The sequence below is a fragment of the Marmota monax genome, unplaced genomic scaffold (assembly GCF_021218885.2).
Source record: "Marmota monax isolate L192 unplaced genomic scaffold, Marmota_monax_Labrador192_F-V1.1 WCK01_AAM20220418_F8-fsc00042, whole genome shotgun sequence".
NCBI classification, from domain to species: Eukaryota; Metazoa; Chordata; class Mammalia; order Rodentia; family Sciuridae; genus Marmota; species Marmota monax.
In genome coordinates this window covers 9,240,055-9,265,083 of record NW_026693008.1, presented here as the reverse complement: position 1 = coordinate 9,265,083, position 25,029 = coordinate 9,240,055, and the positions used below count along the sequence as shown (strand labels likewise).

Here is a 25,029-nt window from a genome sequence, read left to right as displayed (position 1 = left end):
TCTTACCCTCTTTGTCCTTAGAAGATAGAGAGTTTGGTGCCTCCAGGAACTTCAAAAGAATAATATCAGAACTTTTGTTTTTTCCTTTCCTCTGTTATACTAATTTCAAGTGGTTTACTTGACCTTAGAAGGCTGAATTTCTTTTGAAATTACAAGCATATCTCATATGCTTGTGTAAAAGGACCCTAGGTGGCCTATTAGGATGTGGAGCAGAATTTATACTGTTGACTGGTGTACTTCAGATGTGTATATGCATGCGTGTGTTACTTGAACCCAGGGGTACTCTACCACTGAACTATATCCTCAGTTCTTTTTATCTTTTAGTACAGGGTTTCACTAAGGTGCCCAGGCTGGCCTTGAATTTGTGATCACTTTACCTCAGCCTACCAAGTCATTGAGGTTTCAGGCATGTTACCTAGACAGACTATTTTAAAGAAAGGAACTCACTCTAAGCTGTATGTGTTAGACGTGGTCAGTGTCCTGTCTGAGTTTCCAAGGATCATAGTGGTTCTTTAGAGGTCTTTGTGTATAAATGTTGGGTATGCTCTTTATAGACTTTCTGTTTGTATTTGATAATTGGGTTAGTCAGCTTTCTGTTTCAATAACAAATACCGGAGATAAGCAACTTATCAAGAGATAAGGTTTATTTTGGCTTATAGTTTTAGAAGTTTCAGGTCCATGATGTATTGGCCCAGTTGCTTTGGGCTTATGTCAAGGTAGAAGTGTGTGGCAGAATAAAACAGCTTACCTCATGGCCCGGAAGCTAGAGAAAGAGGAAGAGTCTAGAACCCCACAATTCCATTCATAAGTACACTGTCAGTGACTTACTATGCTTCATCTCTGAGAGGTTCTACCACCACCCAAGAGTGCCATGCGGGGGTCCAAGCCTTTAACACATGGCCTTTGGGGTACATTCAAGATCCAAACTATAGCAGTAACATAAAGTCTTTTCTAGTATTTGTGGATGCCTTCTGTATGCTTAATGTTAAATAAGAATTCAGTGGGAACTATTCCAAGTTGGAGTTTAGGGACCAGATTGAGTTTGCCTCTCATGTAGCATTATATTCTAAGCCTTGAAATACCCAGGATTTTAACATTGTTTTGTTTTTGTTTTCTAGGATTTTGTAAATTGGAAAGAGGCTAAATTAACCTGGAGTTTTTTCAAGCAGTCTTTCTTGAAACAGATTTTGACAGAAGGTAAGTACAAGGTTACTCTGAGCAGTCAGGAGATCATGGTAGAAATAGAGGGATTTCACAGAACTGTTGATCAAAACTACCTGTCTGGAGCCCCCTTGGCAGAGGACCCTCAGAATTTTTTTAAATTTTTTTAATGAGAGGGAAAACAACATTTATTTAGTTTTATGCTTTACTTAAGTTGCCTAATTTAAATCTCTCTACAGCCTCATTAAAGACATTTCCCCCTTTATTATGGATAAGGAAACTGAGTGTCAGTGAGGTTGTAGAATTTTTTTCAGGGTCCTACAGTAATGAGGAACAGTTTAATTGGAATCCAAGTCTGAGTTAGTCAGCTTTCCATTACTATGAAAAAATACCTAAGCTAATCAACTTAAAAGGAGAAAGGGTTTATTTTGGTTCACAGTTTAAGGGGTTTCATTCCATGGCCACTTGTCCCTGGTGCTTTGGGCCTGTGGTAACACAGTACATCATGGCAGGAGCCTGTGGCAGAGGAGGCTTGTTCATCTCATCACAGCAGGGAAGCAAAGAGAGAGACAATAGTGGTCTAAGGTTCCAGTATCTTCTTCAACAGTGTGCCATCACAACCTGACTTCTTCCCACTAAGCCCCACTCCCTAAAGGTCCCACTACCTCTCAGTCATGGGCTGAAGACCAAGCAGAGCCAAACTATCAAAGTCTAACTATAAAACCAGGTGGTATATCATTTTAACAGAGTTGTTATAAAAGTGTTATCAATTACAGAAAACTTTGGAGATAGGGGAAACTACCCATGAATTCATAATTCCAATTTTTTAATATAATTTTTCTTTCTTTTTTTTTTCAATATTTTTAAGAACCAGGTTTTCATCGTTTTATTTTCTTACTCAAGATTGACCCATGTGATAGTTTGGTCAGATATCTGACTTCTGACAGAACTCCTAATGCAGAGGCCCTGACAATGAGCTGAAAGCATAATATATGTGTTGATTTTTACTCAGCTTAAATTCAGAGAATGAAATTTGAGGTAGCTATAAGGAGCTGGAAAGTGGAGGGTTTTTTCCTACATACAGATTTGATGTCAGTAGATCTGCATATCTGTTACTGAACATATTTTTTTATCTTTTCAAAATTATCCTTTTTTTTTTTTTTTTTTTTGGTACCAGGGATTGAACCCAGGAGCACTTAATCATTGAGCCATATCCCCAGCCTGTTCTTTTTATTATTATTATTATTTTTTTTTAAATATTTATTTATTTTTTAGTTTTCAGTGGACACAACATCTTTGTTTGTATGTGGTGCTGAGGATCGAACCCGGGCCACACGCATGCCAGGCGAGCGCGCTACCGCTTGAGCCACATCCCCAGCCCATATTATTATTATTTGAAGACAATGTCTTGTGCTAAGTTGCTGAGGGTCTTGCTGAGTTACTGAGGCTGGCTTTGAACTTGTGATCCTTCTGCCTCAGCCTCCCTAACCACTGGGATTACAGACATGCACCACCATACTCAGCTCAAAATGATCTTTTAGTTATAAAAGTAATATAATCCTATTACAAAAATTCTAAAAACCAGAAAATATAATCCTAGTATTCTAAAACAACTACTCTCACTATTATCTTGTTATTTTCTTCTCCCCATATTTGTGTTTTGTTAATTATGACTCCAAAGGGAAGTAATTTACTTCCCCCCAGGTCTCTTTTCCTATCTATGAGCTGAGAGAGGACCAAGAGGGGCCTAAGGGCCCTCTGAGCCTTGAGAGTGCATGCTTCCAGTCTGAGCTTATGACTGCTGGTACAAAAGTTAAACTATTCGGGGGATTTCTGGGTCAGAAACCTTGAGAGAGCTGGCTCCTAGAAAGCAGGGATTCTCCCTGCTGGGCCTGGCACACCACAGATGTTCAGCAAGTATTTGTTGATAGAGTAAGAAGAGTGGCAACAGAAGAGAACTGTAGCAAAATTGTGTGTTGTGGTAGTTCACATTGTGATTAGAACAGAAAAATCAATGGAGAAAGTTTTGGTAAGGATGTTGTTTGTACTTTTTTCTTCCCAAAGTTTTAAGAGCAGTTTTAATGAGTTTGAGGGAGTTGGATCCAGTCTACATGATGTTCTTCAATTCATTGTACAGATTGCAGTTGCTAGACATGTGTTTTGCAACATTTAATTAAGCCATTCACTAAAGCCTCCTGAGCTTGTCCTGAGCAAATCCAGGTACTTGCCCCACAGTTGGGCCATACTAATATGACTTCCTTTCTTGCAGAAGGCCATTAGGAACTTCTCAGGGCCTCCATCTCTATGGCTAGAAAATAAGGAAGTAGGCTGAATGACAACTTAGGTTTCTTTTATCTTTAAAAACTACAGCTCTGAGTCATGTTCCGTGGTGCACACCTGTATCCCAACAACTCTGGAGGCTGAGATAGGAAGATCATAAGTTTGAGACCAGCCTCAGTAACTTAGGGAAACCCTGTCTCAAATAGAAAATAAAAAGCATTGGGAATATAGGTGGTAAAGCTCCCCTGGGTTCAATCTTCAATATAAAAATAATAATAACAATAATAATAATAATTATGGCTCTACAAAAAGTTAAAATAACTGTGTAGTAGCAAAAACGTATGTGCTCCTCCCTTCTGCCCCCACATTTCCTGCAGCACTGTATGCAAGGTGCTGAGACTAGAGATGAAGAGTAACAAACAGACCGTGACCTCAAGGAACTCATTCTCTCACCAGTTGCACACATCATGTGGTTAACCATTTCAAGACTGTGGGACTGTACTTGGAAATGTTAACTCAATCATTAGAAGTCTCTGGAGTGCCTCTCATTTCCTGGATCTCTGCTAGGAACTCAGAGACAGAGATAACTGAGAGGAGTCTTCTGCCCTCAGGAAGCTGGTAGAATATGAGGAGAGGCCTATGCTGCCAGAAGGTAGGGAAAAAGCCAGTCTGGGTTGTAAAAATGCCCTAGGTAGGCCCAGCCTGACTCTAAGCAGCAACTGGAGGCTAACCCCAGATAGGTAGGTGACAACAGAGGATGACAGTGTGATAGGGATGAGACTGGTGAAGAGAGGCCACAAAGATAGTGTGTAAAAGCCCTCATACACAGAATGAAGAAGTCCAGACTTTTTGCAAACACTAATGAGCCATTTGAAGCCATGTGAAAGCAGGGTACAGTTGTTCCTTGGTATCCTGAGAGATCGGTTCCAAGGTCTCTCCCTGCCAACAATGGATAAATCTAAAATCTGAGGATGTTCAAGTCTCTTATGTAAAATGGTGTAGTATTTGCATATAATCTAGATATATCCTTCGTCTACTTTAAATAATCTCTAGAATACTAATAATACCTAATGTAATATAAATGCTATGTAAATCATTGTTAAACTGTATTGTTTAGGGATTGATGATAAGAAAAGAAGATTTGTACATGTTCAGATGCAGTTTTTTTTTTTTTTCCCCCTGAAATGTTAACAGGGTAGATCAGAGATACAGACCTGGGAGGACCTTCAGAGGTCTTTGCTACATATACTTGTAAGGAGACAAGATCAGAGAGAGGAGAGTCTTGATAGAAGATGGAAATTTAACCTCTTAATTAATGCTTTCTTCTATGAGCATTTTCTAGGAGGTGAGAACTTGCCCTTTTAGGCTCTGGGCACTGTTTAGTGCTGTCTTTTTAAGAGTTAGTGCTTTTCACTTATGGATAAGAAAATTCATAGAATGGGACAGAGTTGCTCCAGGGTGGTGTCTTCATCTTGAAGGCATTGGGCTGCCTTAGATTTGAGGATGAACTGAGCTTCCAGAACCTCCAGGCCCTGGGGAGTAGGGGCGGGTCTCTCCACCTGAGAGGAAGTGGAATGAGCATGTGCCACTGTCATGGACATTTCCCTTCACAGATAATTTACACTGTGGTTATTTCACCCGCTTAAGACTTGGGACATACTGGGAATGTAGCTTAGTGGTAGAGTGCTTGCCTAGCTTGTATAATGCCTAGGGTTCTGTTCTCAGCACTGCAAAAAACAAATAAACTTGTGACAGTTGTTTAGTAATTTCTCCATATTTTATTTTTAATTTATTAGATTGGTTTTATTGGTTGGTTTTTAATTTAGCTGGCTTGGAGATTTGCTGTTAATAAAGCCCTCAGCATTGTCCAAATTATGAGATTACTTGAAATCAGCATTAGGACAAGGAACATGTCTGTAACCGATTATCTGATTTTTCTTCTTTGAGGGTATTCGTCCACCTGAAAAGCTGATAAATGATAAGAGTAAAGGAAATTAATTTATGCATTGAAAATGCTAATTATTTTGCTTTTCCATTTATAGGCGAGAGATATGTGATGACATTTTTGAATGTTTTAAATTTTGGTGATCAAGGTAAGATGAAATTCTATAGTGTTTTAATTAAAGGTGAATACTATTAATAGATACTTCTTAATATCTTTCTTTGTGGTTTGACATATTTAGTGAAAAATGAATCTGAACACTATTATAAATGAATTTTAAAAAAAAATATTTATTTTTTAGTTGTAGTTGGACACAATACCTTTATTTTATTTACGTATTTTTATGTGGTGCTGAGGATTGAACCCAGGACCTCACATGTACTAGGCAAGCACTCTACCACTGAGCCACAACCCCAGCCCCTAGAAATGAATTCTTAAGATTATAAATTGTACATCTTTGTATAAACATATACAGTGTACTGACTATGCCCTCTTGTGTAACTTGAGTGGCAAGTTATTGTTGGGACCCTTTTGCCTTCTGCTTCCTCCTGAGCTGTGGTGCTCATTTTGGGGGTTGGAAGTGTGCTAGGAGAGAAGAAAAAGGGAATTCACTATCACAGTAATAAAGATCTGTCCTGGGTTTAAGTGGCTAAATAAGTCTTTCTCCGTTTTTTTTTTTTTTCTTTTCCATATTTATTTATACCAAAGAAATGAAAAAAACAATTTAAAAAGCAACTTTACTTTTATTAAAAAGTGCTAGATAGAAGATCTTGTCGATTGTGTGAATGTCAGCATCTTGATTGATATCGTATTATAGTTTTGCAAGATGTTACCATTTTGGGAAACTGGGTAATGGGTACATGGGCTCTCTGGATTATTTCTTTAACTACATGCAAAGCTAAAATTATCTCAAGATTTTTAAAAAGTTTAATTAAACATATTTACCGTTTTAATAATGTTGTGAAAGTTAAAATAGAAAAACAAATATGATTGTCATTTCTTTCTTTTTGTTTTATAGGTGTATATGATATAGTGAATAATCTTGGGTCCCTTGTGGCCAGGTTAATTTTTCAGCCAATAGAGGAGAGTTTTTATATATTCTTTGCTAAGGTGCTGGAGAGGGAAAAGGATGCCACACTTCAGCGGCAGGTAATCTTGGTTCTCATGCCTATCATCTCTCAAATGAACTTCTATCTAATTGCTAGACAAACAGAAATGTGGAATGGTCTATTTCCCTTTTGTTTGATATGAAATGTTCTTCTAGTTTTCATTTTTCTATCACATTCTGGCAGATGGCAGCACCCAAGCTCATTTCTGTTTCCTGACCTTTACCCTCTCCTCCTGGCTGTCCCCTTTTGTCTTACCCCTTTGTCCCTTTGTATGACCTTACTTTTGACCCAGCCCTCCCAGCTTTTTTTTTTTTTTTTTGGCTACTGGGGACTTAACCCAGGGGCACTTAATCACTGAGCCACATCTCCACCCCTTTTTATTTTTTTATTTTGAAACAAGGTCTCTCTAAGTTGCTGATGCTGGTTCAAACTTGCAGTCCTCCTGTCTCACAGGCGTACACTACCATTCCTGGCTTCAGAGTTCTTTATAGTTGTCCCCAGTGCAGCACAGAACACCCACCCATGGCTTAGTTTTAGGTATAAGAATAAGATAGTCTCTCCTATTCTCAGATTCTCAAGAACCAGAGGGCCAGGTGCAGTGGCACACACCTGTAATTCCAGCAACTTTGGAGGCTGAGGCAGGAGGATCACAAGCAACTTGAGGCCCTAAGCAACTTGGCAAGATCCTTCCTCAAAATAAAAAATAAATAAATAAAAAAAAAGGGCTGGGGGTGTGGTTCCATGGTTAAGCACACCTGAGTTCAATCCTTAGTACCAAAAAAAAAAACCCCAAAAAACCAGAGGATGCCAAGGTTGGAGCTGGGCTAACCTACAGCATAGGGAAGAAAATATGTGGTCACAGGGCTTCTCTCACCACACCAATTATATAAGTTTTTTAAAGACTGTGTCTGACCAGGGCTACATTCTGACCCTAAAAATCTGTGTACTCTGGTTGGTCAATACGAAGAGATTTTAATCCAGGAGCATTTGGTTATAGAAACTACTTTTTCTAAAATCATTGAAAATGTCTGACGTATCTTAGAATTCAAAGAAAACAAAATCCATCTCTTACATATGTAAGAAGGCATTTTACAAAGTATAGTTTATACACACAGTATCTCAAGATGAGCTACTTTAGTTCTCAGTCTGGTTTAAGAATATGAACCCAAGTGTACATTGATAATAAATCAATATCTTGAGATATTTGTCAGGAGAAACATGAGCCGGCTGGCATAAATGAAAACTTACTTCATTTTAGAATAAAATATCAGGGCTGGGACTGTAGCTCAGTGGCAGAGTGTTTGCCTAGCACGTGTGAGGCCATTTTACATAAGGGACTTGAGCATCCTCAGACTTTAGATTTATCCATTGTTGGCAGGGAGAGACCTTGGACTCGGTCCCTCAGGACACCAAGTGACCTTAGCACCACATAAAAATAAATAAAGACATTCTGTCCATCTACAACTACAAAAAAAAAAAAAATCTTTTTAATCAGGGTAGAGTGAGTGGTTCATAGTAATATTTAAAATGATTCATTCTAAATGAGTTATCCTTTAGGTACACACTATCCCCACTTTTTTTTTTTTTTCCTGATTGAAAAGAAATGTGCTACAGAAAAGCAGTGAGGTCTTATCTTAATTCATTTGGAAAAATGATCTGTAAAACAGTACAGGGGGAAGGTGAGATGTGAGGGTGTTCTTCAGTTCATGATTTATCCAGCTTTCTTCCCTTTCCCCCAACCCAGGAGGACTTTGCTGTGGCTGCTATGGTTTTGGAGTCCTTGCTCAAGCTGGCCCTGCTGGCTGGCCTGACCATCACTGTTTTTGGCTTTGCCTATTCTCAACTGGCTCTGGATATCTATGGAGGGGCCATGCTTAGCTCAGGATCAGGTATGTGCTGAAGTTTTGTCTAGTTTGTTTTAATTTCCAAACAGAAATAGAAGAGTCTCCTGAAGTTCAAAAATTTGCGCACACTCAGTCAACATCTGTGTTCCTGGAGAGTTGTGGGAAAGCTGGGCTTGTGGGACTGTTCTCTCACTGGAGTTGAGATGTGCATGCTCAGGGTGATCAGTTCCCCAGCCTCACCTGGAGAAGTTATGAATCTTCCTTACAGTTGGCTTTTCCTCGCAGGCCTAAAATGTGTTTTGCCAAGCACTTGCCTGTGCTCCCTTTGGGGCAAGGGAGGAGGGCAGAGAGCAGGCTTTAATGAATCTCCACTTGGTATTAAACACATCTGAAGATAGTAAATGCCACATAAATCCCAGGCCTGATGCATAAAAGCCTCGGAAGGATAACCCAGAGCAATTTGCAGAGAATAAAATTGATCTCAGCAAATAAAATGGTATATTTAATCCACTGACTCTTGGTGTTTGAAGGAGAAAACTATTGAATATGTCTGATGAAATACCTGGTGCCTAGGCTGCTGAGACTCTTATAGCACTTTCTGGTCCTTGGGAACTTCACCAGTTTCAAAATGTGCTGGGCTATAGGCTAGCAATAGTCCATTTGTAGAATTTCATTTTGGATTTAGCAAAGATGTTTTTAATTACTCAGGTCACTAGACAAGAACTTAGAAGATTTTTTTTCTGTTGCCCCATCTCAGTATAATTAAGGGCTTTGTCCAATGCCTTTTTACAAGTTCTTTCACTATTGTAGTTGCCACTATACTGGCGCTTAAACTTTTGGTATTGGGAAAAAATGGCCAAGTTTCTACACTAGAGCAAAGGTCATGAAGTTTGTAGGAACACCTGCTATGAAGCCAATGAAGTGGTTTGCAGCTCCCTGGGGCTTGTGTTGTGAGAAGTACATTTCCATCAGGCAACTGCAGGGAGGCCTCATTAGGAAGCCATTAGTAAGTTTATGTGCAGAGATTGGGGATCAACTGTTTCACAGCAGCTCTGCCCCTTTAGAAAGCAATCACTAAGGGACAGCCTTTTCTGTAACAGTCACAGGATGTTGCCAAGAAAGGCTGTCCCATCATTGTAATGTTCATCTGGTAGAGTAATTAATCACAGAAGAGATACACACAAACTACTATCATTGTGTTGTCCTTTTATTTAAGTGAGGTGCAGGTATGGTTTTGAGCGTCAATAATAGAGTTAGCAATTAAAAGGATCAGAGTTCTGAATCATTAATAATTTTAGACTCAAAATGGTGTTCTCCAGTCTCATCTTCAGAGAGAGCAGTCCTGAGAACAGTTCTTGTTTCTCAGTGTCTTAAAAGCATTGTGGTTTGGTGTGTCACTGCAGGGTATTCAGGACCACTGGCCTCTCTTGCCTAGGCCAGGGTCCCAGCATAACTGCCCCAGCACAGTCTTTTAGCATTTATCTCTGAGTCTTTGGTGCCTCACACTTTTTTGGGGGGGAGGGCGGGTACCAGGGATTGAACTTGGACACTTGACCACTGAGCCACATCCCAAGCCCTATTTTATATTTTATTTAGAGACAGGGTCTCATTGAGTTGCTTAGTGCCTTGCTTTTGCTGAGGTTGGCTTTGAACTCGTGATCCTTCTGCCTCAGCCCCCAGAGCTGCTGGGATTGCAGGTGTGTGCCACCGTGCCTGGTAGTGCCTCTCACTTTGATCAAACTTCCACTCTCTGTAAAGCCCATGTGGCTTCTAGGTAGGGCAGTACTTTTCACAATGTGCCTGCTGACTGTCCCTATCTGTGCTGCCCCTCTTCTCCCTACCTGCTCCTGTCTCATCAGACTGTATCTCCTTAGGCCTTTACTGTACCAGAAAATATAACACTTTTGCTCTCTCCATTCTACCTCATATTCCCCACAACCCCACTTTTTTGTTTTTCAATACTAGGGATTGAACCCAGGTGCATTCTACCACTGAACTACATCCCCAGCCTTTTTTATTTCTTATTTTGAATCAGTGTCTCTCTAAATTGCCCAGGCTGGCCTTAAATTTGCAATTCTCCTGCCTTAACCTTCCAAGTAGCTGGGATTACAGGCATGTACCACCATGCCCAGCTTCTTGATTTTTTAAATTTTTTTTCTTTGTGGCCTTATATTACTTTCCTGGGGCTTCATGACAAAGTACTACAGACTGAGTGGCTTTATTTAATTATTTTGCTGTGCTAGGGTTTGAATTTGTGTATGTTAGGCACGTGTTCTACCACTGAGTTACACTCTTAGTCCCTCTAGTGACTTTATTTTGTTTGTTTGTTTGGTACTAGGGATTGAACCACTGAGCCACATCTACAGCCCTTTTTAATATTTTCTTTTGATAAAGGGTCTTGCTGAGTTGTTCAGGGCATCACTAAGTTGCTGAGGCTGGCTTTGAACTTGCCATCCTCCTGCCTCAGTCTCTTAGGCCACTGGGATTACAGGCATGTGCCACCACACCTGGCCCTTTAGTGACTTTAAATCGCAGAAATTACTGTATCATGCTCCTTTCTGAAGGCTAGAAGTCCAAAATCAAGGTGCCAGCAGGGTTTTGCTCTCTGATAGCACTAGGGGAAGGTCTTTTCTTGCCTCTTCTAGTTTCTGGTGTTTGTCCACAGTCCTGGGTATTCCTTGGCTTGTCCTTGTATCACTTAAGTCATGTGGCCATGTTCTCCCTATTTGTCTTCACATTTTCTTCCCTTTGTGTATATCTGTCTTTTGTCCACATTTCCCCTTTTTGTAAGGATACCAGTCATTGGGTTAGATCTCTTTTTAACTATATTAGCTCTATAAAGACCTGTTTCTAAATAAGATCATATTCTGAGGTGCTAGGAGTTAGAACTTCAGTGTGTCTTATTGGGCGTACGTAGTTCAACCCATAAGATCTCATTTAATTCACAGTTTAAGATTCCATCTTTGAAGTCCCAAATTGTCTCAAAGCTTTCTCTCTTTAGTCACTGCTTCATGCCAGAGTTTGTATTCCTCATGCTTGTAGGCAGCTCACTGTCTATCCTCAGATGGGCTGATGTAAGCTGTTAGCATTCAGTTACCTGGTGAGAGTGACCCTGTTTCTTTCTGCTTTGGCCGGAGAGAGGAGGAGGGGAGAAGCTTATTAGTGATAGAATTGCATTACTTTGTTTGAGAAGGAAATATCATTATTGGCTCTGGTTCTCACTGTGGATTGTGAATGTTCTATCTCAGTAGATCTTTTTCTAGGACCTGCCCAACTGAGATTCCCTTAATATTCAGGGCCACTTGTGTCTTGAGCATTCAAACTATCAGGCCTCCTTGTGCTGATTTTAAAATGAGCAGATTAGCTTGCTTTTAGTTGTTAGATCTATATATGTATTCAGATCTGTATATTTATTCATAACTACTCTTTTGTTTTTAACTGATTATTTTAGTAGTACCATGGAATGCTGGGAGTCCTCCAATATGTATGCATTCTGTCCACTGTTACCAGTAGGTCCCATGGCCCAGTTCTGGTGTTTTCTTAGCATTCAACCAAACTGTGGTAGTATGTAGTCCTATTTGGATCTAGAATCTTGGTGGGTTGTTTCCTTGTAGGTCCTGTTTTGCTGCGTACCTATTGTCTCTACGTCCTCCTGCTTGCCATCAATGGAGTAACTGAGTGTTTCACGTTTGCTGCCATGAGTAAAGAGGAAGTTGACAGGTGGGTAACCTAGAAGGTACACCCTTAATCCTGACCTTTGGCCAAAATGAACTAACTTGCTAATCTTTTTTTATTCTGAACATGTGATGGCTTTCTCAGAGACAATACTAGACCACAAATATGCTGCATCCCCAGGATCTCTACAGCCTGGCATGATTTAGCTAGTACTCCCTATAGTAGGGTCAGGGGACAGCAAATTCTGTGTGCTTCCCTTTGTGGATGGAGAAATGTCATCCCTAAAGTGTCATGATTGTCTAGGTGTACAGAGTCAGGCATACAATAAGGTAGACTTCCATCTCTCCATCCTATTATCCAGCCCCCACTTAGTGGTCCTCAACTCTTGTCATCTATTGACTCTAGATCAGCAACCCTGTTCTGGAACTTCAGTCAGTGGGTCTCAACATTGGTTGTGTGTCAAAATCCTCTGTGGAACTTATTAGAAATGCATATTTCTATCTGCTATATTTGCACTACTCTTTTTCCCATCTTACCTGTAGGAACAGCAGGCCCTTGAGTGTGTGTGTGCATGTGTGCATGTATGTATATGTCAATTATTCTGAGATGAACTCCTGGTTAAGTGCCTTTGGCCCACACCCAGAATCATTCACCTCTTCTGTCCTAAATACCAAAACCTAGCAAGGCAGTATCTTAATGCACCACTATAGGACAAGGTTAAGGAACAGCATAAAAGACAAGAGAGGAAAATAGAGAAGAGAATAGAAAAGGTTGGTGTAGATGGCGGGGTGAGTGGCTCTTGTTATTCAATCACCCCTTGAGGCTTGGATCTCTTGTGTGTTTTCATGCTGCCTCTGTAACCTTGAGTGCTATTGAGAACTCTTTGAGGCCAGGTCATAGAGGCAGGATGGGGAAGGGAGCTCAGAATCAGGAAACTTTTTCTTCTATTAGACTGGCTTCTGTCTGTTCTCATGTTGGGCTGCTTCAAATAGAAGCTATGGTGACTTTGTTTGCCACTAGTGGTCGAGAACTTGTCTAGACCAATGTCCCAACCTAGACCAATGAGATTCTCCTAGGAAATTCTGCTACCTCCCAGACCAATTGAGTTAGAATTTGGGGAGGCTTGAACCAGGGAATCAATTCATTACACATTTCAAGGTGATTCTGATTCTAAGTGTGTGATAACTACCGGCCCAGGCCAGCTTTCACAGTAAACATACATTGAGCTCTGTGACCCAGTAGATACCTCGGTACTGAAGCCAGAATCCACAAAGCAGGAAGTATTCCAGTTATGCACAAGATACAGTGATGCTTTTTATTTCTTCTACTTCATTTTTCAAAATTATCATCTTATAACCTACTGAATTGATTTCTCAGCCTATTAATAGGTCACAACCCATAGTTCTATTTATTTATTTATTCATTTTGTAGTACTGGGAATTGAACCCAGGCTCTTGTGCATGCTAGGCAAGCACTCTGCTACTAAGCTACATCCCAAGACCTACCATAGTTTTAAAATAGTGGTCTAGACATGGTTTTCACCTCAAATAATTAGGTTTGTAGCTATAGAATTGCTTTGAGTCCACTCTTCCCCCACCCCATGGATGAAAAAGTCTAAGTTTACCTTGAAAATACCATTTTTTTTATTTGAAATGCTTCTCACAATTGAATCATTTAAAAATATAATTTGACACAGTAAGTATGGCTTTGTGACATCATAGAAAGAGCTTGGACTAGCAGTCTAGTACTTGAAGGGAATTTTATTGTAATAACTTTAGCATTAGTGTGTGTGGGGGTCAACACTGAATCCATTTAAAATGTAAAAAAGAAAAAAAAAATTGCTGCTCAGCACAGTGGCTCTCACCTGTAATCCAAGTGACTCAGGAGGCTGAGGCAGGAGGATCATAATTTCCAGGTCAGCGTTGGCAACCAAGTAAAACCCTTTCTCATAACAAAAAAATAAAGGTCTAGAATTGTAGCCCAATGGAGAGTGTCCCTGGGTTCAATTTTAATACCACAAATAAATAAAAAACCTTGCAACAAAACCAAGAGGAAATACAGTGGATGGTTGCTTTCTTTTCTTTTATGTTGCACTGAACCAAAGGAAACAACTCTTTAAGTTAGCTATAATGGAATGTTGACAATATTTCAACATCTGGAAAATTGTTTTCATGGTATTAGGAAGCAGAAAAATCAGAGGCCAGAGCACCTTCTAATGCAGTTCTTATCTGATATAACTTTGTTCCCCTTGGAGTAAAATATGACTTTAAGCATGGTCTTCAGACAGCACTCTCAGTTCTGTCTGGGTCCCTGTCCCCAGCCCTCTGCCCTTGACTGAGCATATGGAGCACCCAAGTTCATCATAGACCCTGTTTTTTTTTTTCATCCTTGTGAATTTTTTTTTTTTTTAATATTTTAATATTTATTTTCTCAGTTTTCGGCGGACACAACATCTTTGTTGGTATGTGGTGCTGAGGATCGACCCCGGGCCGCACACATGCCAGGCGAGCGCGCTACCGCTTGAGCCACATCCCCAGCCCCATCCTTGTGAATTTAACCAAATAAAACTGTAGCTTGGATTTTTATAGTAGATTAATAGCTTAAATTAAATGTTACAATCGATTATAATGATTTTACATTGAACAATTTAGATTCAGAATTGAAAAAAGGCATTGATGCAGACGTGGATTTTTATCTAGTCAACTTCAGGTTAACCAGTGTTTTTCTAAATAAAAATAGTGTGGTTAGTTCTGAAATGTTAAGGCTTCCTTTGAATTGCAAGTTGCTCTTTATTTAATAGCCTAATATATAGGATCTGATTGATGGATTTTTCATTATACTGTACTGAAGAATTTTTGTTCTCTTTTGTGTAAGATGTCTCATTTTCTTTCTTGCATTCAACAAAAACTTTTGCGCATTTACTCTCTAACAAGCATTTTTTTTAAGTTTTGGGAATACAGCATTGAAAAAAACAGCTAAGATCCCTGCTCTCCAGAGCTAATGAGAGGCAAACTAGTTAAGAAAGTAGAAAACGTACTGTTTTAAAAAGTAAAATAGGATTATGTAGTGAGTGGTGGGAGGCCATTAGATTGGCTAAGTTGAGGTCTGAATGACCAAACGATGGTCAGAGACAGGACAATGCTTTCTAGGCAGAGGAAGGCCCAAGATTGACAGCTCCTTTGCCTGATTTATTGATCTTAGAGTGCCCTTATATATAAACCACATAACTGTTGAATGAAAAATGACTGTGATCTTCTTGTGCTGATACATAAGAGGTCAGTGCTATCCTTTTTGTATCTGCAGAGGCTCCATTTTACACATTTGTAATCCCAGCAACTAAGGAGGCTGAGGCAGGAGAATCACAAGTTCAAGGCCAGCCTCAACAAGTTAGCAAGACTCTGTCTCAAGATAAAAAATAAAAAGGACTGGGGATGAAGCTCCATGGTAGAGCATCTATGGATTAAATGCTGCCAAAAACAAACAAAATAAAATTCGTGTGGCTGTGATTTAATGTGTTCAGTTAGCAGCTACTAAGGGGTGCTTTGGTCAATACTACAGTCAATACCCTTGACCATCCATTTTCTGGTAAACCTGATTTTAAGTCCAGTATCTTCTCAGATCATGGAGAAATAAACATTCATAAATAAATTGCTATTTATGTTAACCAACCCTTATAAAATAGTCAATGTCAATGATGAATAATTTTGCTTTGATTTTAATAGTGCTGTTTTAATTGCATCTTTAAAGCTCTTTATTTTTTTTTATGAAGTGGATTATGTCTTTAAGGCTACAGATTTGTGACTTCTGAAAAGTTTAGCAGCTACAGAGCCTCTTGTAGTGGAAGACAGTGTGCCTTATCATTCTCAACTCCTCCCAGATGGTCATACCAAAGAGGCTACATAGTTGAATGCTTCTCAGCTTGAATTACTATGAATTAGCTATTGGTTTCATTTATTACTGCCATTTTACTTGGAGTTGTGTGAGGATGACTTTGAAAGTTTTTGAATCTATAGCTCAAACACCAAGGATTGGTGTAGAATACCCTTCTGAAATAGTTCTTGAAAAAAATAACAGATTATATGTCTGCTTCTTTTGGAAAAGAGGTCAAACTCCTGGTCTGTGATGGGTCCCACCTTCAGTGGCTTATTATGAAATGACTATTCTGATTATTTATTATTAGTAAAAAAAAAAAAAAAAAAGCTTCCCTAGTGGAAGATGAGCACAATGGTACATACCTGTGATCCCAGCAACTCGGAGGCTGAGGCAGGAGGATCACAAGTTCAAGGCTAGCCTCAGCAATTTAGTAAGGCCCTGAGCAACTTAGTAAGACCCTATCTCAAAATTTTAAAAAATTGGAAGGCTGGATATGTAGCTTAGTGGTAAAGTACCTCTGGATTCCATCCCCAGTACCACCAGAAAATAAATAAAACCTTCCCCAGTGGAGGTGCAGGCTCTTGCACTTCTATTGCTCATTAAGAGATTTTCTCCTAAGCAGCAAATTTTGTTGCTGGAATTCTAGATGAAATCACCTTTCTAGTTAGAGTATAGTATATTGTGTGTGTGTGTGTGTGTGTGTGAGAGAGAGAGAGAGAGAGAGAGAGAGAGAGAGAGAGAGAGAGAGAGAGAGAGAGTGCATGTGTGAGCACACACGCATTTACCATGTGTTTTCATAAAGTATATTTCCATAGCACCTTGTATTTGGTCGGCCCAAGGACTTAAGTGGGCATTCAGGGAGCACAGTGGCTTTCTTACAATGCTTCATGTGCAGAACCTGGATGGTCTCTTCAGAGTCCATCCAGTGGACACAGCTTGGGGACCTAAGGGTTTGGTTCCCTCAACAGTTGTGTATTTATGGAGTGTCTTCTCTGAGCTAGATGGAAACCAGATTCTGGGAAATTTGGTTCATGGCTATACCACAGTCTTTTGGAGGACTACAGCAGTTATTTTATGTTTGCTGAGACTTAGTTCCTTCCTTTGCAGAGAAGTGAGGATGACTAAGTGATGTGCTTCTTTGAAATCAGAAGTGATAGGAATAGCATACCTATTTAGCTCCAGAATCCAGAGAGCCTTAGAAATAGAGTGGAAAAGAGTATATAAGAGTCTGCAAATACCAGAGGGGATCCAGGCTTCGCTTCCTGCTCATATTTCATTCTGGAGGCTGGTCACTTGTTTTGAGTGCGGTCCACTACCCAAGTTTATGGGGTATTACATTTCCCAAGGGAGGCAGTGTGAAGCACTGAAGGTTGGGGGCTGGGAGTCAGACTGGCATATTGGCTTACTCCTTAGGCAAGTTCTTCGGTCTCTGTGCTTCTTATTTGTCTGTGAAACAAATCCAGGTTCCAAAGGACAAGGGCAGGCTATTTGCGTTCATTTATCAATGTGTCCTCACATTCCTCACAGGCTTGTCATAGCATCTAATATATAACTATTATCCAGGTCACATTCTTACACCTTGTGATGGGGGCTTGCGCTGAACAGGATTTTTATGCATTTTGATAACTAAGTTGCTTCATTAATCAACTATTATCCTTAAAACACATACATATCTTGAATTATTCATTTTGTACTCTTCAGTTCAAGGGTGAATGGGACATTGACATTTCTTTGTTATGTGTGTAGCATTCAATGTTATAGAAAACTGTATTATGGGAACTTAGCTGGACTTATGGGAAAGCAGAGGTTCTTTCTGTGAATTGTTGTTCACGGCCACTTTTTTATACAAATCTTATCTTGGGTCAAGGTACCCACTGCCCTGTTTTGCTTGTCTCCTTCTCCTCAGGTACAATTTCACAATGCTGGCACTGTCATCCTCATTCCTGGTGCTGTCCTATCTCCTGACCCGTTGGTGTGGCAGCGTGGGCTTCATCCTGGCCAACTGCTTTAACATGGGTATTCGGATCACACAGAGCCTTTGCTTCATCTATCGCTACTACCAAGAGAGCCCACACAGGCCCCTGGCTGGCCTGCACCTGTCGCCAGTCCTTCTTGGGGTATTTGCCCTCAGTGGTGGTATTACTGGTGTTTCAGAGGTGAGATCCCGCAGCCTCCACACCACATGCTTCTGTAGCTCTCCACTGGCCCCCCCTTAGGTTTCCCCTTCCCCCTGCTTGAACTGACTGGACAATTATTTACCTCCTCTTATCCTTTCCCTAGGCGTCTAGAGCATCACCTTTTGCTAGACATGACAAAAAAATTACAGTGGGAAGAGAGTAGACCCACAGCCCAGTTGACATACCTTTTATCTGATTTGGAAGCCAGAATAATAGCCACCTTTAGTCCACGGCCAACCAGGCCAGCACAGATGGTGTGAACGGTTTGAGCAGGAAAATCCTCAGGGAGTTTAATTTAAAGACACAGACACCATTTTATCTTTAAACCAGCTCCGAGACAGCTCCTCGAACTCTCAACCTCAAGCTCCCCAGGGAGGCAGTGAGGTTTTACTGAAGAGGCTAGCAAGAGAGAGAGAGAGAGGAGAGAGAGAGAGAGAGAGAGAACGCTAGGGAGAGGGCTTTTGTTGGGGAACAAAGAATTCTGGGGAAATTCCCATCCAATAAAGGTCAGGGGGGCAATGTTGCAAGGTCAGGTGCAATGATTGGATCTTTGGGGCAGTGGTGAGACCGACCTCTACACTGTCAAGCTCTCGAACCTAAGAAGGGTGGGGAAAGCTCTGCCACATTAAAAGTGACTGAGCGCCTCACACCCAGCCGGGGAGGAAACTCATTCATGTGCAAGGATGGTCTCCCACAGCCACTTTCCCTGGCTTGTCCCAGAGGAAGGGGGTACAGACCCAGAAACCAGGCAGTGACAGTGCTTTCCTTTCCCAGGTGTTCCTGTGCTGTGATCAGGGCTGGCCCGCCAGGCTGGCACACATCACTGTGGGGGCCATTTGCTTAGGACTGACTCTTGGGACAGCATTCCTCACAGAAGCTAAGCTGATCCACTTTCTCAGGACTCAGTTTGGAGTATCCAAAGTTGCTGACAAAATGACTTGACTTCAAGAGCATCTTGGTACCTGTGGCACCTGGATCCACTTGGGACAGTTTTTGGGTGCAATGTTACCATGCAAAAGCCCTGCCAAGGGGTCTGCAGTGTAGTGAGAACCACCCAGGAGGTGAGACCATGGATGAAACACTCGTCCACTTGAAGTCTTAAATGCAAAGGAGGAATTTTCATTTTTAAGTGGAAACCAAACAGCCCTTTTAAAATAGATGTACTTTTTTCATTATTTTGTTCTAATCAGTACTTTTATTTTTATGAATATATTTATTCCTATTGAGTGTGATTGACCTTTGTAGCTACATGCTCCAGCAAACTTTATCTTAGATGTTAGTAGTGAATAATGATCTGGCCAAGAAAAAGAGAGGTAGCTGTTTATCCCTCACAGGAATATTTAGATTCTTCTGTAAAATAAGGAAAAAACCAGATGCTGTGCACCAAACAAGAACAGAGTGTGGCCTGGGAGTTGTGGCTTTCCACATGTCAACGCTGTGGTTGGAGTTTTTAGAGAAGGAAAAATGTTACTAAACAAAAAACCTCAAATGCAAATGTGAAGCTTTTGGGATCACATTTCCCTGTGTGCGTGAAGAAGAATCTTGCCTATCATGCTTTTATTCCCCAGGCTAGCTTGTGCCTTTCCCAGTGTGGGCCCTCAGGAATTGTTGAATGGAGGGAGGGTAGAAGTTAGTTGAAGACTTCAGGTCTGACCACCTGAAAGAGGGGGGCTTTGAAGGTTTGAAATTACTCCAGCACGAGCTACTTTTAGCAGTTTTCTGTAACTTTGCACATGGAAATTGATGACCAAAGTTGTGGAAATGTTTCTTTTTATCCTTAGAATAAAATAGGATAAACTCTATATGGCAAATATCACCAAGTCAAGCCCTTCTCACTGACCTGTTATTTCCAGCACTGCTCAGTACAACTGAATTCCAGCCCCAGGACAAGAGTGGTAGGCTTCGGGGAGTGAGCCTCCTGGCCACCACATGTTCCTTGTGCCCTGTATATGCAGGTGAGATGGTCAAGCATTGTTCTGGGGTTGTAAAGTGTTTTTCTTTTCTTTTTTTTTTTTAATATTTATTTTTTAGTTGTAGTTGGATACAATATCTTTAATTAATTATTTTTATGTGGTGCTGAGGATCCAGCCCAGAGCCTCACCCGTGCTAAGTGAACACTCTACCACTGAGCCACAACCCCAGCCCCAAGTGTTTTTCTTTTTTCATTAATGTATTAATTCCTTTTAGACATGATTTCTCTTTGGAAGTACATGCACAGACTATGTCTTCAGTGTTAATAGTTAGTAATCCTCTGGCCTAATGTCTCCAGATCTTCCAAGTTTACCTCCAGAGAGAGGGCCAGTAAAAGCAGCTCGTATTATTCATTGAAATGCATGCATTTAAACCCACTTGCTTGGACTCAGTACGAAGAAGCTGAGGACCAAGACCCATCAGCCTACCAAGACTAGGGCCCAGTCACTTTGACACCTTTTTATCTGTTTCCCCTCTGAATTGAGACACCAAATGCAAGGTGTCTTAAGCAATAGAGGCCCTCCAAAAGCATGATCTTGGTAGGGTAGGATCAGGCTAAGTCAGAAAAAAGGGTTGTCTCAAGTGCACAGAAATGGGTCTTCCGTTCACAAAAGCTCCTTCTCTTCTTCTGCTGACCATTCCACTGTCCCCTTCCCCAGAGTCCTGCCACCCACCATGCTCACTTGACAGACATAAAGCATAGTCTTCCAGCCATGTGCCTCAGAGTGTTCTGGATTACAGGTTAGAAATGTAGGTTCCCAGACCTTGAGATGCTGAGGTCTTTGGGTATGGGACTACCATTCTCATGTGGAGAGAGGCTCTTTGTCTGACAGTAGGGTTCTTCCCCTCATCTCCTCCCACATTATCCACCAGGTGCTGCTGTTGGGACCTGCTCCTCTTGACAGATGGCCAGCTGGAACATGGGCCAGATTCCTTTTTATGTCCTGCTTCCCTATTTCTAGGACAAGTAGTGCTGTGTGTGTTAGCTTTCTATCACTGCAACAAAATACCCAAGAAAATCAATTTAGAGGAGGAAAGATTTATTTTGGCTTATGGTTTCAGAAGTTTCAATCCATGGTTGACTGGCCCATTGCTATGGGCCTGTGAATCAGAGTATCATGGCAAAGAATTTGTGGTGCAGCAGAACTTCTCACCTCATGGCAGCCAGGAAGCAGGCGGGGGAACAAACCAGGGACAAAATATACCTTTCTAGAGCATGTCCCCAGTGACCTACTTCTTCCAACTAGGCACAGTTTCTACCACTTCCCAATATTCAGTTCAGTTATGAACCAATCAATGGGTTAATACATTGATGAGAGAGCCTTCATGATCCAATCAATTCCCAAAAGCCCACCTCTGAGCATTGCTGCAATGGGGATCAAGCCTTCAATAATGAGCCTTTGGGGAATATTCCAGATTCACACTATTATATCCTGGCTACCTGCTTCCCTGCTAGTACCTGCCTTGCAGGCTGTCAGTACTTTGGCCAAAGATCTCCACCCTCTTGACACTTCCCTGAAGCCCAGTGAACCTAACCATGATCTCTGGTGTTTTCCCTTACTGCCTGTCCCAGCACCGTACCTCTTGCCTCAGGTCACTTGCATATGTGTGGACCAGGCTGCCTCACTTCACCCATGAAGGATTTGGCAGGGGAATCACATTTGGCTTTAAGTACCATTTTAAATGTAGTGAGGCTACTTCTTCATGGAAACATGTCTGTAAGGCATGTCCTTTTTATGACGGGAAAAGCCTTCAGTGGTAAGAATAACACTATTGCTGGCTTCCTTTGCGTCTCTGACCACACGTAAGAGTTGCTCACTTCAGACTTGGCCTAGGGTGTCTCTGTAAGGGACACTGCTGTATTTTGTAATGCTCACTCCATAGTGACTCCTGGCTCTGCTCGGCCCTGTTTGATGCCGCTTCCCAACCTAATCCAAGTACAGCTCTTCTTTCCTTCCATCTTTTTTTTTCTTTTAATCATGTACTTATGTTGCTGGTTTCATGTCAGTCTCCTGGTTTAAAAAAGAATAAATTATTTTCTTCACATCCTTGTAAAGACCTTTCTTCTTTCATACCCTTCTTCCCTCCAGAATGGGGGGAAAATACCTAAGGAAGTGGGCAGATAATTTGAATCTGAACCATTAGATTTCGTCAGGGGATCGATCATCTCTCCCTACGCAGATAGTGACACTGGGACTTAGAATCCTGACCTTGGAAGAGGAATAGTTGTCTGGCGCCTTCTGTGTTGGGACTGAAAGACTAGGGGTCTCTTTCACTCTTCCCTCCTCACTCTAAGGTAGTGTTTCCCATTGCTTTCCTCTCCCCTCCATTTTCTGCCTCGCCTGGTCCTTGTCTTATTTGTTTTGTTGTTATTTATGAAGCAGCTATTCCTTGAAGGGTCAGGATGCATTTTGGTGCAGAGTAAAGCAGTCATGTGATTTTTGGAAGTTTGGGGCAGCCCCTTCCCCTTCCTGTCTTCAACTTGGTGATAGAATTTTTTTTTTTCACTGAGCTCAAAGACTATCATTCCAGAATAGAGGATACTGGAAATTTGGATCCCATGGGGAAGGGCTCTGACTCATTCACACCAAGATGTACACTGACATCAGTGATTCTTACCTTGATATGGAGGAAGAAACAGGAGTTGGGAGCATCCAGAACTTGCAGGTGAAGTAGCCCAGGTGAGGGGGTGGGTAGCCCCAGAAGGTAAGAGCTCAAGAGGGGTGCCATAAGGTCCCTGGGCTGAGTGGAATTGATATCCAGTGGGGGAATTGGGGAACATGTTTCCAGCCAAGTCTTGGAAGAGCCATGAGTAAAAAAGGGCTGTGCCTGGTGTAAGAACTAGAGAAGAAAAAGAATAAGAGCAGGAGAAACCTTTCACATCTTTATGAACACCTGCTCTTTGGAGAGGCCAGGTGCAGAATGAGGAGGTGAAGTGAGGAGGGTGTGCAGGGTGCTTGTTGGGGAGGCTCTCAGAAGCTCCATCTTGAGAACCTTTAGGAACTACCCTACAGGCTCCAGAATATTGCTTGTACCAGATTATCATTAGCCCTGAGGGAGAGTTCAGGAAGGCAAACTAGAAGCCAGAAGATCTGCAGAATGTGTCAGAAGGGAACAGATTTGGAAAGCTGATGAACCAAGGCATAGTATGAGGGGTCCCCTAGAAACTTCTCAAAGATAGCAAAATACACAGAACTGGAAAGGGCAGCCGATCAAAGATGCTAAAATACAGCTTCCATTTGCCAATTATTCCTGAAGTATGCAGGAAGGGACTGAGACTCTCATTTAATTTGAAAATGGGACTTCTGAGCCAATACAGATACTAATGAAAAATTATTTGTTTTGCTGTTATTTACTATACTTTAGTGAATTAGCCGTTAATGTTGTAAATATTTTATTTGCTAATTAACTTTTGAGGGTAACAAAAAGGTGTTTTATTTGAAGAATTTGGGGAGAGGGAGGGCTCATGTATTTGTATTATCAGTCAGTCCCCAATTATCTTGCCATAACCAGTCTCCCTGTTTAGTATCATTTGTTTTTAACCAGAACTGTCTGTATGTTAGAACAAAATGGAGAGAATGGACTCCTAATGCATTTCAGCCTCCTTTAGGAACCTAATGAAGTTTTATAACTATTTCTTAATTTCCTTAAAGATGAACTAGCAGGAGTTGCTTGTTGCCCCATCCCAAAATGCACTCTATTCTTTGTCTACCACTTTTTCGGCCCTTTTTGGGAAGTTTGGCTTAAATAGAAAGTGTTAGAGGTTAAATGTCAGGCCTTTCCTTTTATGTGATAGGTCCTCAGCAGCAGAGTACGCACACCCAGAACTGTGTCCCAACCTCTGCAAGTTCCAGCACACTCACTTTTGGAGACATCTGCCCTCCTCCAGCTTGTCAACCTAAAAAAGTACACCATGTCCCACATTGAACATAACAAGTTTGTAAGTATACAAGAGTGTGGTTGCCTAACTGATGTGATGTTATGCTCTGTAGACATTTTCAAAATCCCCTTTGAAGCTTTGTATCTTGGAGCCAGCAAATTTTTGTTTCTGTCTTAGTCATGTCTGAAGTTCCTAAAGAGTTGAAGGGCCCTTGATCTTGCAACTGTGAGGCCTAATGAACAATGTGCTGGGAGAGAGAAGAGTAGGGGAGGAGCCTGAGAGGCCGCCTGGCAGCAAAACTGTCAGGGTCCCTCTCCTAGGCAGCTTTTGGCCCTCCGCTCCTTCTGGCTGCTCACTGGGATAAATTCTCATCTCTCCTGGGTCCCAGATATCAGGCAAGGGTGTACTGAAACTAGCAGGCAGTGACTGCTGCTCTCAGGGTAAAGGCCAAGGTTCCTCCATTTATGAGACATCGATTCTACCACCTTTTCCTTCCAGCCCCTCATACAGTGGCCTAAGAACAGGTCTTTATAAGACAGCTACAGTAGGTAATAGGCCATAAGTAGCCCTATGGCCCCATCAGCCATTGTTGGTTGGGGACCATGCAGATTGGCTAATAAGATAATTTTTAAATTTTTATCTTGTGGTGCAGGGGAATGAACCCAGGACCTTGTATATGCTAAGCAATTGCTCTACCCCGAGCCTCACCCAGATGGCATGGTTTATCCACAGTTGCCCTCCAGCCTCTGAGGAGCTCCATGAGAACCTGTGACAGAATAGCTGGCTTTTAAAGGAATCTTCTGGATGACATTTATTTGTCACATTTGTCCTCTTTCCAATAAAAGTACGCCAAAGTTATGACCCTGTTAATCCTGCTTTCGTGATGTTGCCTTCTCCTGACAAGGGCCTTTGGCAAAGGTCACCTGGGTTCAGAGAGCTCAGTGGAAAAGGAACCTGAAAAAGTGGCCACTCATGGGCCTTCCTTCCCACTAGCCTCTCATCTGCACCACCCCATCACAAGTCAGGGCCTTAGAACAAGCTCCAATGCTGTCAGCGCAGTCAGTGAGCAGTGACTAATTAAGACACAACTGCATTAGTCATGTTGGAAGTGACAACT

At 41.4% G+C, this 25,029-nt stretch overlaps 1 protein-coding gene across 9 annotated transcripts in view; it reads left to right on the top strand.

Moving 5' to 3' along the window:
- Rft1 (RFT1 homolog) overlaps nt 1–25,029 on the top strand; it is a 54,890-nt gene that overhangs the window by 21,448 nt on the left and 8,413 nt on the right. Inside the window, exons 7-15 of one of the 9 annotated variants that reach the window (XR_006853498.2) lie at nt 1,119–1,197; nt 5,484–5,534; nt 6,402–6,532; nt 8,237–8,381; nt 11,951–12,056; nt 17,791–18,040; nt 18,836–19,122; nt 19,915–20,016; nt 23,829–23,855. Coding sequence is in view for 7 of the 9 variants with exons in the window: in XM_046452937.2 (XP_046308893.1) it covers nt 1,119–1,197; nt 5,484–5,534; nt 6,402–6,532; nt 8,237–8,381; nt 11,951–12,056; nt 17,791–18,040; nt 23,829–23,972; nt 24,565–24,684 (1,026 nt within the window). In the remaining 2 variants the exon portion in view is untranslated. Of the gene's footprint in view, nt 1–1,118; nt 1,198–5,483; nt 5,535–6,401; nt 6,533–8,236; nt 8,382–11,950; nt 12,057–17,790; nt 18,041–18,835; nt 19,887–19,914; nt 20,017–23,828; nt 23,973–24,564; nt 24,771–25,029 lie in introns of those variants that run through there. The other 8 variants (XR_006853497.2, XM_046452937.2, XM_046452940.2 and 5 more) reach the window with 8 other exon arrangements.